General features: G+C 35.1%; 1 protein-coding gene across 17 annotated transcripts in view; it reads left to right on the top strand.

Annotated features, from left to right (window-relative positions):
- RANBP17 (RAN binding protein 17) overlaps positions 1 to 12,914 on the top strand; it is a 355,438-nt gene that overhangs the window by 243,599 nt on the left and 98,925 nt on the right. For all 17 annotated transcript variants that reach the window (XM_081520766.1, XM_081520759.1, XM_081520765.1 and 14 more), the window contains 2 exons: positions 4,305 to 4,378; positions 5,403 to 5,483. In XM_081520766.1, the coding sequence (XP_081376892.1) occupies positions 4,305 to 4,378; positions 5,403 to 5,483 (155 nt within the window). The remainder of the gene's footprint in view (positions 1 to 4,304; positions 4,379 to 5,402; positions 5,484 to 12,914) is intronic.

The raw sequence follows: 12,914 nt of genomic DNA, 5'->3' as shown, positions 1-12,914 counted from the left end.
ATACATTAGAAAGGGTCCGTGAAAGGGGTTGAGAAGGGGAGCAGCATTTGTTGAATAGTACTAAATGCCGGGTTCTGTTAGGTACCATCATTTAATCTTCCCCAAAGCCCATAAAGTAGATCTTGTTATCATTCTTGTTTTTCAGATAGGAAACCAAGATTCAGAGACTTTAACACCTCATTAGTGGAAAAACTCAAATCCGGTTATCTTTGGGACCAAAACCTATGCTTTTTCTGTGTTGCTCAGTTTATCAAGACAGTGTACTAAGTGCCTCTGGAGATGTAAAAAGAAATAGACATTTTCCCTGGGCTCAGGCAACATCTGCTTGAAGTAATGGAGGAAATACATATTAACATGGAAAATTATTAGTACAGCAAGATCATATTCTGTTATGTGAAAAGTGGCACTAACCGGCCTGCAACAATGGATGCTCTGAGTATCCAGAGGAGGGAAGAGAGCTCTTCTTAGTGAATCTACAAGGAGAGCTTCTTCCTGAAGTATTATTTAAGCATTGAAATTACTTCTTTCTATAGTAAACAACAAAGACCTACTATATAGCATAGGGAACCATGTTCAATACCTTGTAATTATCTATAAAAGAATCTGAAAAAGAATATACATATATACCTATATATAACTGGATCACTTTGCTGTATACCTGAAACTAACACAGAACTGAAAATCAAGTATACCTCAATTGAAAAATGATAATAATTTTAAAAAACTACATCTTTTTAAATAACGAAACTTTGCAAGTGGTCACCTGAGTGAGTGGAATTGGGAATATGTTATTTTTACAGAAAAAAAAGCTCTTTGTATAAAAACACACCTTTTTTTTTGTTTTTTCCTTTTGTTAAAATAATTATGAATGAAATGGAATCAGCCAAAATGTGCATTTTTGTTATACATTCAACAGTTATCAGGTAATAGGGATGCAAGATGAAAGAGTATTATCTCTGTCCTCAAGGAGTTTGTAGTTGAATAGAAAAAGCAGGCATCTTAAAAAAAGAGAGGAAGGCACAGATTGACAGGCAAAAACTAGATTACAATGTGTGCATCTCTGATTTTGTGAAACATGTAACCAAAGGCATAACGATTTATTCAACTTTACTTTCATGCACCGGAGAAGGAAATGGCAACCCACTCCAGTATTCTTGCCTGGAGAATCCCAGGGACGGCAGAGCGTGGTGGGCTGCCGTCTGTGGGGTCGCACAGAGTTGGACACGACTGAAGCGACTTAGCAGCAGCATTGTATCCTTCAGAGAAAGATAGGCAACACAAATGGGCTTATTAGTCTTTTATTTCTTAGATATTTGCTTATTTTTCACTATGATCAAATTATCTTAATTGATTATGAAATAAAAGATTAGGAATCTGTGAACTGAAAGTGAGCTTTTTTCCTTTTCTTTCATTCCTATGCCAACTCCTGTATTTTTCCTTAAAATGAGTATGTATTGTGATGTAGTTTCTTCTTGCTGTCATAAAAATTATTTTGGGTGAAGTGATAGAAGTTTTAGAAAATGTTGAAAACCCCTAAATACTGTGTTAGAATTTTTTCAGTAGAAAGCTTTCATTGAATTGTGCTTTATGATAAACAATTTTATAGATATTTGCTCACTGGACAAATTAGTCCTCACCCCCAAATTATGTGTATGTATGGTATAACTGCATTTCAGATGTTTAAAGACATTTTCATATTATCTGCATGCTCTCTGAATTCATGATAAGGTACCTTGGAAAATGTGAGATGGTCTTTTAACAGAAATGCAGTAATCATACATTGATTTTAAATGACCCTGTCACACGTGAAGACAAATCAGATTGTTGCTCTTAATGAGCTTTTCAATTTACTATTCAGTAGATCAGATAAGTGGATTTAAGAGGTAATGATCCTGTTTAGTACTCAAGCTTGACTGTCAGATCCTAGTAGTGGAGAGAAATCCCTAGGGACAAAAGCGTTGACACAGTTCTAGATGGGATAATGGGAATCAAAGCTAATGGATGATAAAAGGAATGGTGCAAGTTACAAGGATAATTGTGGATTAAAGCACCGCCATGTGTCAATGTTGACTGTTTTTTTAGCATCTTATTGGGTCATATCTGATGCTTTGAGAAGCTGTTTTGACAACAGAGCACAATAGACCTGCCTGCTTAGATTCTGTCTTTCTTGAATGCCAGAGACACAACAGAAAACTTCCTTATAGGAACTGTCAATTTAAAAATATTTTTAATATGTTTAAATGTTTAAAATCACATTTTTGTTATTTTTATTATTCAATGTAGCATGGGGCAAAATCAAATTAATTTGATCTTTGCCATAAAAAATAGCATTTGTCAAATCTTGAAAATGTAAAATTTTATTTTACAAAAATAGAGTGTAGTAGGAGATATGGACACCCAAACAATTACAGTGTGAAAAGTGCCATGCTAGAGAAATGGACCAGAAACTATGGGAACATAAAGGAGAGTGCAACCTATCCTGCCTGGCAATGGAAAGAGGATTCAGATGACTTCTCAGTGAGAATCAGAGGAAGAGGAAGAAGAGGGCTGATTCAGAAAAAAATAAACAGCTTGTGAGCGTATAGAGCTCTGTTAATTGCATGACAAGCCTCAGCATTTCCTAAGTATTTCATTGTGACTTTAAGTTGAGGGAAATGATGGAAGACGAGGTAGGTTGGAGCCAAGTTGTGAAGGGCCCTGTGTGCCATAATCACATCGATATCAGGTTTTCCAAGGGACCCAATTTATTCCCTTTCATGAGAGATTTTAGATCACGTTGAGATGAGGGAACCTTCCCTTTTTACAACCATTGTTCCTTTGAGCCTTCTGTGTGTGAAAAGTTTCTGGTGTTTGAGGATTTGATGGTAACTAACTTCTGTAGGTTCTTTCTCCCTAGCTCCCTGTTTTCAGCAAACATCTTTCAAAAACAGTGATAGCTTTGATCTTACAAGAGATGAAGGCCTGTTCTCATGAGCAAAGTCACAGATAGTATAATGGAAACACTTTTTATTTAGGGCTCAGAAGTTAGCTGAAGTTAACAGGATTTTGAATCTCCATCTTCCTTTCTTTGTCTCTCCCCCAGCTTCTCCTCTCCACCTTTCTGGCCCCTCTTTCACCTGCCCCCCTCCTTTCCCTCTTTTTTCCCCCTGATTCACTCTACTGGCCTGAGGAGCTTCTGGTCGTAGGACTTAAGTCAAAGGCTTGGAACACAAACTTCTGGTTAAATAATGTTTAAAATCCAAACATGAGATCTCTGCAATTGGACTGCTTTCCTCCCCTGTATTACCGTGTAACTCTGGTTGATGTGTGGTGTCCTGTGATTTCCATCTCACCGTCACAACCAATGACATTATATCAAGGTGGTGTTTACATACGAAAAACAAAAGGCAGAATAAGTGAAAGCGAAGCTGCCATACAGGAAACAGGCAGATCAGGAGAAAGTAAGAGAACAGAATCACAGGGGATCAAATCAGAGATGAGAAATCCCATACATCTGGTGTCTGGCAGAGATAACCTGATCACAGCAGAGCATCAGGGAGTGTGAAGGTGTCAACCCACCTCTGAGCTTTGCCAGGCTATTAGGGAATATTTCATTGGCTGCCAGCGGCATTTTCCCACTTGTAGTGAGATATGTATTTATAAGCTCAAGGTGGCTGGGGTTGGGACTAAAATGTTACACCCCAAACTCTGCAACCAGCACTCCCTAATGGAAAGCTTAGTGGATTCTCAGGCCCCGGTGTATTCAGCAGAGAATCCCTGAGTCTGGGATTTCAGTCTCAGCGTGGAAAGTAAGCCCTGTCTCTATATTTGGGGGAACTTGTTGAGAAGGATTTGAGGAGAATTTCTATAAATTCTTTAACTTCCTCTTATTTTTGTAATCCTTATTTTTATAACTGCCTAACATAATCCAGAATTATTTGATGGCTTGCCAAAACCTGAAATAGAGGAAATATTTTAAATGTTGCAATCTTTTATTGAGGCACTCTACTTTCCAGCCCATCTTTGAGATGAGTTTGTTACCACTTTGAGAAAAAAGAAATCATGTGATATGCTGGGACTAAAATTAGTAGGTGAATGTGGGGTTTTGTGGGGGTGTATATATTTCAAATAAGGGAAGTGCTTCCTGGAGGAAAAAGAGGAATTAGAAAAATTTTTTAAAACTTCTTATTCTGTTCTCCCCACTTGTTCCCTGCATCATTGTGGATACAACAGCATATTAAATCTTTACATTTAGTCAGTTTGAATAATCTGTAGAAAATATACATTATTGATAAAGTTTTTGGCAATTAAATGTTTTCATGCAGGTATATGCCCGTATGTCAGAAGTCTTAGGAATAACAGATGACAACCATGTTCTAGAAACATTCATGACGAAAATGTGAGTCCCTGCTTTGGTTCTTTGATTTTTCTTTTGTTGCATTGCTTTGATCTTCTTACTGTGCTTAAATATCTTCATAAATATTAATATTTAATAATAGACGTTTAAAATTATGCTTTAATTTTAGAATGGTAGCATTGTTCTTATCTGAAATTTAATTTCACATATTTAAAATTCACCATCCAAAAGACATTGTTATTTGTCAAGGTATCCATACAACTGCAGTATGCAGTATCAAAACATAGTTTTGAGAAGTTTACAGACTTTGTTGAACTTCAGTTCAATGGGCAGCCTTTTTTAAATTAAAAACAAAGTACTCAGTTTTAAAGACCAACTCAAGAGATTATTACAAATTGGAATCATCGAGAGAGATTTGGTTGCCTTCAAACAGGGCATTCATTGATTCCAATAGAAACCTATGGCTATCAGAGACATGTTCTTGGAAACTGTCCTTAAATTATCCTTGTAATATTAGCAGAATTAACTGGTTCTTGGTCAGGAAATAACATTGTACACTTAGCCTAAGGTTCTATGCCTCCCCTTGACACCTTACTTCCTCTCTGTAACAGATAGGTAGCACTGTCTTACTTGCAGAGAGTAAAGCAAGATGAACAAACATGCTCATAAGAAGTAAGTTTTGGAACCCCAGATTTGATGGTTCGTTTCTTGGCAGTAAGTGTAAGTCTGTACTTGACTTCCTTTGAAACTCCTATTGTCACTCCCTACCATGTTTGTTTTGGATACAGACTTAATGTTTCTTTTGTGAAACATTTAGGCAACTCTAATTTACGAACATAAATTTATAGAATAATAGACCCTTTAGAGAACAGTGTTGCTTGTGCCTCGATTGTGTATAATTTTGAACATGAAATAAAAAGAATAGAAAATGTTCCATTGGTATTTAAACCCACTTCGTGAGATATTTGTGATGCAGGTCAACTTACATGAATGATGTGTATTTCCATGTTCTCCCTACACAAGTAAATACCTTAATTATAATTAAAAACTTTTTTTTCATATTTAGTGTTACAAACCTTAAATACTGGGGAAGATGTGAGCCTGTAATTTCAAGGACGCTTCAGTTCCTAAATGACCTTTCTGTTGGATATCCTTTTTACTATATCTGATAATGTACAGAAACAGACCTAACAAGTGCACTCTGTTGGCCAGGTATTTTCCTTATTTATAATTTTTCAAGTGTTTTTCTTAAGTAAAAAGCCTTTCATTTAGCCTTATCTATAAATGCATAATTTTGAAAGATTTATATTAGCTACATAATATGAAACATCTTATTCAGAATCACAATTGTATTTATATGGATATATAGATTTGTAACTAGCAAAAGTTATGTTTATACCCACCCAGGTTTATAAATGGATATGTAAGAAAGTACACAACCACATGTTTTAATCCATGATTTTTCATAGCTGTCAGGATGGTATTGTTTTAAAAGAACACATATAACTAATTTTAAGAAGGTCAATATATTCTAAAAACTGTTATTTTATAAAAACTGAATTCCTAAGAGTCAGTATTTCTTCAGTGTTCGTTTCAATTGAAATGAGTATTATTTTCTCTAGTTTATAGGCACAAAGGAGTAACAGAAAGGGAATTATAAGGTTTTTGACCACTTCCTTGATTATTTCCTCTACCAAATCAACATCCTGTTTACTCTAAAACAAGATTTCCCATTACATATTAAATGTTTAGGTCTCTCTTTAGCAGATTTTTAAAATCTAAAACCAGAATCATCCTTTCTTATTAGATCATAGTTGATAGCATTGTAATGTTTCTACCAATGAGAGAGAAGCATGTTGATTATCTTTTCTGTGTTAGCTATCAAATATATAGGAGTTGTGAAAAATAAGTGTTAGTTTAGTTAGCCACTAAGATTAGCTGATATTTTAATATGAAGACAGCATTCTGAAAATGGGTGGCATTGGATGGAAATCTTCAACGTGTGTTCACTCCAGGAATATGTTTGTATTAGTTAAGTTTAAAATTGTGTTCCTTGGCAAACCATAAAAGATTTCCAAAGTATTAGACACCCACTTTTGTGCTGGAATTTAATATGCAACTTTTTATTGGAAAATAATCGTCCTTGTCTGGCAAAATCCACCATGCAATATTTCTGTTAGTAGGTATAATGCAATAAAGACAGGGAGGGCTATTTATCACTACAAATTTTGAGGATTTCAGGATTCTTTTTATTATTTTAATATATTTCTTTGATATTAAATCAGAAAAATGATAAATTACACCTGTCCAGGCTGTTTTTCCTTTTTACTGGAAAGTGATGTACAACCCAATTCCAGTGGTCATTTTGGCTTTTTAAGATATGTATTTTTTCTTATTAAAAAAAAAACTCAACCTGTATTTTTTTAATAATAATGCTGAAATACTCTTTATTTCTAACATATGAAGTGGTTTATAAGTACTTCCTAGTATTGCAAACTCTGCCCTTTTCACAATGTATTACTTTGAGAGCATATTATCTGGAAAGAAGCCTATGTTATTTTATAGCACATATCTGTGTTTAGATTTACCCTATTTTTTAGGTTGAAATTGAAATCTAATGTAAAATTAATTTGATTTGTATTCTTTTTTGTTTAATTTACATAAAGCCTAATTTATTTGTATCTGCTATTTAAGATCCTTTCCTGTCATTTACATCTTTTATATATCCTTTAATCCTGACTATAATCTTTTATTTTACAAGTCACTTATTGCTTTTGAGCACTCCTTTTTGAAGTTAATAAAAAATTGTATTTTCCAAAAGCTTATTAGATAAAAGTTTAAAAGCTGTAGCATTTTAAACCAAGGGATGGGCATAATTTCAACTTGGGTACATTGATTTATATTTTTTAACAATTATTTCAGGTTTGCATATTTAGAAATATATGTTAACTCAATTTGATTTCAGTGCTCAGTTATTTGAATTATAAATCATTATGTCCCTTCTAGCTGATCAGTCATGAAATATCTTTGAATTCATTTACATAATGGAATATGTGAGTGGTGTATCTATTTCAGTGCAGTTGCTGGTTACCTAATGCATGTTTTGTTATTTCTAATCGATTTCTTTATTGTAATGTGTTTTTAAATCCTGATTTTAAAGCAATATGTTATTTCTATGTTAAAAATAAGATGGCTCAGCAATAGAAGCAGTTATGCAAGATAAAAATCATCACCAACTGACCTCTATAAATGGAAGTCTGTTTATATATTAATATTCAAAATATTTGTATTGAAAATGCTAGTAACAAATAAATGAAAAGTATGTTATCTTACTGTAAAATTTTAAAATGTCCCTTATTACTTTTATAATGCATGTTTTCAAATAATTATTTTGTTTTTTGTATTTTTATCTTCTTCAGTGTGAATCTTACTCATTATTTATGGCTCTCAAAGCCAGTCTCTGAATTTTGGTGTTCTTCTATCTGACTGCTGGTTTAGGAATTGAAATCACAAAGGTACTCATTTTTAGGAAGTACTAAAAAGCCTCATGTTTATTTACCTAAGGCAGTCATCTCAAACTTTAGTGATAGTCAGAATTTCTGGAGTTCTTGTTAAAATACAAATTACTGGGCCCCACTACCCCCAGAGTTTCTGTTTTAAGAGGTGTTAGACCGAGGCCTAAGAATTTGCATTTTCATTAGTTCTCAGCTGATGCTGGTGGTCTGCTGCTGCTGCTGCTGCTGCTAAGTTGCTTTAGTCGTGTCCGACTCTGTGCGACCCCATAGACGGCAGCCCACCAGGCCCCTCTGTCCATGGGATTTTCCAGGCAAGAGCACTGGAATGTGTCACCATTGGCTTGTGGACCATATTTTGAAGACTTCTGCCTTAAGTTAATTAGAAAATAGAAGTGAATGTCCTCAACAGAAAATCTAAATATTTCTCTTACAGACTCTTCTCTGAGGGAATTTGTCTTCACTTAGAAAAGGCAGATTTGACATTTTTAGAAATTGTCTAGTTTTCTAAATAACAATGTGTGTGAGGGGGCTACCATTATGTTAAGTCCCCAGATTTTAACTGGAAAGCCCTTGTTGCATTTATTCCAAGGTTTCTATTGGTAAATTTGAAACTTTCTAAATTGGCAAGTCTATTGTAACTTTAAAATCCATTGGCCTTTTTGAGATAAAGTTTGTTCTCCCAGCAGATCCATTATATTTAGCAAATATATCTAGTAACTTTTTAATGTACTTTTTAATTTTCCAAGATTAAATTTCAAGAATTCCAGATTCTAAATAGCTTTTTCTAACAGACACAGGATTGAAATGACTCTGTCCTGGGGCAACCCTTCACAGTTAGGTTTAATACTTGGGTATCCTTTTCCTGCTTTGATGTTTTCCAGTCATAAATTCTGGTTTCTTTCTAACTGGGAAAGATGTAAGATTGTTTAAGTGATTAGGACCAGGAAGCTGCCGGGAAAACTGAAGTGAGAATAAGGGTCATAGAGAGCCATCAAATAAACTTACTTTTTTTAAATGCTGAGAGAGAGGGAAGTGTCACATTTCTTTCATAATTCTGTTTGGTTTTTAATCATTATTTCAAGTTTTTCTTCCTTTGAAAAATAATTGATCAACATTTCTATTGCAATTCATTGTTTACTCAGAGTTATAGCAGTTACATGTCTCTGAGTTTCAGGTAGATAATAATGAGAAAGGAAATTTCATTTTCTGTTAGGCCCTCTTTTGGTAGCTGCCCTTCTTACATCATCCTCAAAGTTTGAGAAAACCCAAAATATAGTCTTTAGCTTTTTAAAAACAGACCTCATTAAGAATTCTACATTAATTCATGAATTTATCCAAACTCATTTTACCCTATTGATAATGTGAACTTCAATAATTCATAGAATTAACAACTTCTTCATGTTGTTGCAAGACCGCATACATCATCCCTGGGTCCAGTACCAAATGAAAATGTGGTGTGCATTGTTCCTAAGTGATTAAGGATTTAAGGTCCTCAGCAGCAGAAGATCGAACCAAGCAGAGGCCTTTATACCACAGGACTCTGTGTGAGTGCATAGTCTGAACTCAGAAACCACGAAGCTGGCTCAGGCTATCTGCTGTGAAAAGAGTTCCTTCCGTTTGGCTTCAGACTGACTTCCTAAGACTGTCTCCCATAGTTCCTGTACACCAGGATCGGGTGAGTCCTGAATGAGGTGGGGCCTCAGGAAAGAGCAGAGAATGAAAGATGAAACAAGAGTCTAGTGTGAAGTTAGGGGAGAGGATGGAAGTGCAACTGGATATGTCTGTTACAGGAAATGTTTAGTAATAAACAGTAGTAATTCTGCTTTTGTGAAACAGTATTAAAGTGTATCATTTTATTTCGGTGAATATCACCATCTCCAGATGGTTTTCAGAATGTTAAATAAAACTAGTTTCAGCTACATCCCTCAGGCATACTTGTATTAACATTTCTCATCAAAAGAAATGTTGATGTATTTGTTTGCTGTCTCTATCATCTTTGGAAAGTCATCCCATAATTTTTCTGCTCTATTTGTATACTAGCATCAACTGTGAGAATCTTCTCTTCCTCCTTTGTAGCCCACTTATGCAGGCCTTCTCTCAGTTCTTTATAAATTCATGCTTCACGAGGTTACCTTCCCTGAGGGTTATTTTGATCTGATCATTTCACTTCCCAAAAGCCCAGAATCACATGCTTCTTGGGTCAAAGTAAAATTACTGATTTAAACTTGAGTTCTTTAATGGTACTTAACTTATTGAGTTCCCAAAACTAATTTCCTGATCCACAACTCAACACCAATTTGTACTTTATACTTGGGCCAAGAAAATTGGTTTTGCCTTCCCCTTGATACCTTCAGGCTTCCCTGGTGGCTCAGACAATAGTCTTCCTGTAATGCGGGAGACGTGGGTTGGGATCGATCCCTGGGTTGGGAAGATCCCCTGGAGAAGAAAGTGGCTACCTACTTCAGTATTCTTGCCTGGAAAATCCCATGGACAGAGGAGCCTGGCAGCCTACAGTCCATGGCGCCACAAAGAGTCTGGACACAACAGAGCGACTTTCACTTTTTTGATACCCTTCATTATCTTTCACTGAATCACCACATATGCTGTTCTCGTCATTTGACCCATTGTAACTCACATCTCTTAAATTTTCAGGTTTCACTAAAAACTTGGTAGAGCCATCCTGAAGTAATCTTAATTCTAATCCTCAGTCACTGTGTTGACTGAAAGGACTCGAAGGAGCCATTCAGTTTCTCTAAGGCTCAGTTTCTTCATTTGTAGAAAGGGAATGTTATCTATCTCTTCGGATTTTGTAAAGATTAAATAGTAGGGCTTTCCTGATAGCTCAGTTGGTAAAGAATCTGCCTGCAATACAGGAGACCCAGGTTCGACTCCTGGGTTGGGAAGATCGCCTGGAGAAGGGAAAGGCTACCCACTCCGGTATTCTGGCCTGGAAAATTCCAGGGACTATATAGCCCATGGGGTCACAAAGAGTCGGACACAACTGAGCGACTTTCACTTTCAAATAATATAATAAATATGTAACAATATATCTATGTTATCTAGCAGTAATAAAGCACCTGGTATTACTGACCCAGTCACATGGTAGATGCTACTAAATGCTTCATTTTTGTTCCTTTTCTTTTTCTTAGTGTTCTTGGACACCTAGTTCTTTTCTGTATTTCTGGGGATAAATATAATATAGCCTAGTATTGGCTAGTCCTCTCTCCTATTAAACTGTAAGTTATTAGCTATTAGGACTGTTTTGTTTCCTTTCTCTATAGTTTGAAAACTGCATCACATAGCAGACATTAGACCATATTGTTACCTCTCCTGTTGAGTGACTAAACCTTAAGGGACTAAACTCTTATTTCTTACAAGCAGTTATTAGCATCCCTTAAGATGCTTCATTTTGGTTATACCTGTTTGGATTTTTTTTAGTCTAGTGCAGTTCATAATTCTACTTTTGAAATCACTAATATTTTGGTAATTATACTATATACCTATCATACCTACAGTAATTTCCATCAGGTAATTTTCTTATCCGTGAACCTTCATCTGTCATCAGGATCTAATTCTATCTGTAATGTTTGTAAACAAGTATGGCTTTTACATAATTGCCTAGATCAGTACCATTGTCCACACTCTTGTGCTTAGTGAATATCATGTGTCTAATACACTACTTTGATTTTAAAATAGAAATTTCATCACATTTTAACACTTCTGGAAATAAAATGTTTTATAATTCAGTATTTTAAAACTCTTTCTTAGTAGTACATATAATAATGGTATTCTTTATAATCAATGATGTTTTAGGATTGATGAAATAGTCTTACTCAGTAAATACTTGATGCCATGAATTGAAGTAATACTTGATGCTGCTTTGCCCACTAGCTGCTAAAGTGTGTGGTACCTGTAACTTAAAAAACCAGGGCATTCTCAATTAGGTTATTCTTATCTTCTGAACATACAGATTTTTTTTTTAATTTTGACCATCTTTAAGATACACTGTTTTTTTGACTTTTTCTTGCCCGAGCTAACTATCAGTGAGACCATCTTCACTTACATCAGTGTTTTCATAACCACATGGATGCAGACAAATTTTCTGAACATTTTGTTTGTAAGTTAATATCAGCCAGTCTGTGGAGTTTGCTCAGTCCTGAATGTGATGAAGGCTCATTAGTGAATTGATGCCTCCTAAAAGAACAGTTTCCCTGTCCCTTCTGGGGGCTAGTTCCAGTTTCACTTGTACCTCAAGAAGCTAGTGACCTCTGTAGAATCATTTGGCGTATTTCAAATCGAACGGATTTGATGTAGCCTAGTGAAAAGAACTTATACTTCCAAGTCACACAGACCTTTGAAGTTTGGATTTGAATCCAAAAGTTCTACCATTTATATGTTCCATGTGTGACTTTTATTAAATTCTCTTACTCTTCTAGACTTCTACTACTGTTACTGTTAACCACCATTACCACATGTACTGTTATGAACTGTTGTCAACAGGCCTCTGAAATCTAACCTGGTACTACCACCCAACCAAAATGTTGCAGCTTACAAGAACCTTAGTCTCTTAGGGAAGAATGGAAATTATGAAGCCAATGTATCTATTTACCTTTTTAAAAAAATTACATATTTTTGTAAGGGCCATGGCTAGCTTTGAATTGAATTCCTATAGGGAAATAGAAGTATTCACATGAACTTTCATTTTTTCTTTATTGAAAAAAGTTTTTAAAAATCATTCTTAATCTTTTTCTCTAGAATGTAATTAAAAGGCAGTGAGGCTGGCCTGGGTACAAAGTGCACAGATGCAATTCTGCAGAAAATGTGTCTTTGGCAGATGAGATTCTTCCTGTGAATGTTCTGTTTATTGCTATCATAAATATTCTATTGTCAAAACATGACTTGCTGTTTATTAGCAGCACTGACAGGAAGATTCCTATTAATGGCAGCATTCTTATTACCCATAGACCCTGTCACTTTTAACTTTGCAATTCTAAGAGAATTGTATTTGGTAATTACTTAAGATATTTCTTAGCTTATTGATCCCTACCCCTGTTTAACTGAGT

This window comes from Giraffa tippelskirchi, chromosome 8, assembly GCF_054371585.1.
Source record: "Giraffa tippelskirchi isolate mGirTip1 chromosome 8, T2T-mGirTip1v1.2.pri, whole genome shotgun sequence".
In the NCBI taxonomy this organism is placed as follows: domain Eukaryota; kingdom Metazoa; phylum Chordata; class Mammalia; order Artiodactyla; family Giraffidae; genus Giraffa; species Giraffa tippelskirchi.
This window is presented reverse-complemented; position numbering and strand designations above follow the sequence as displayed.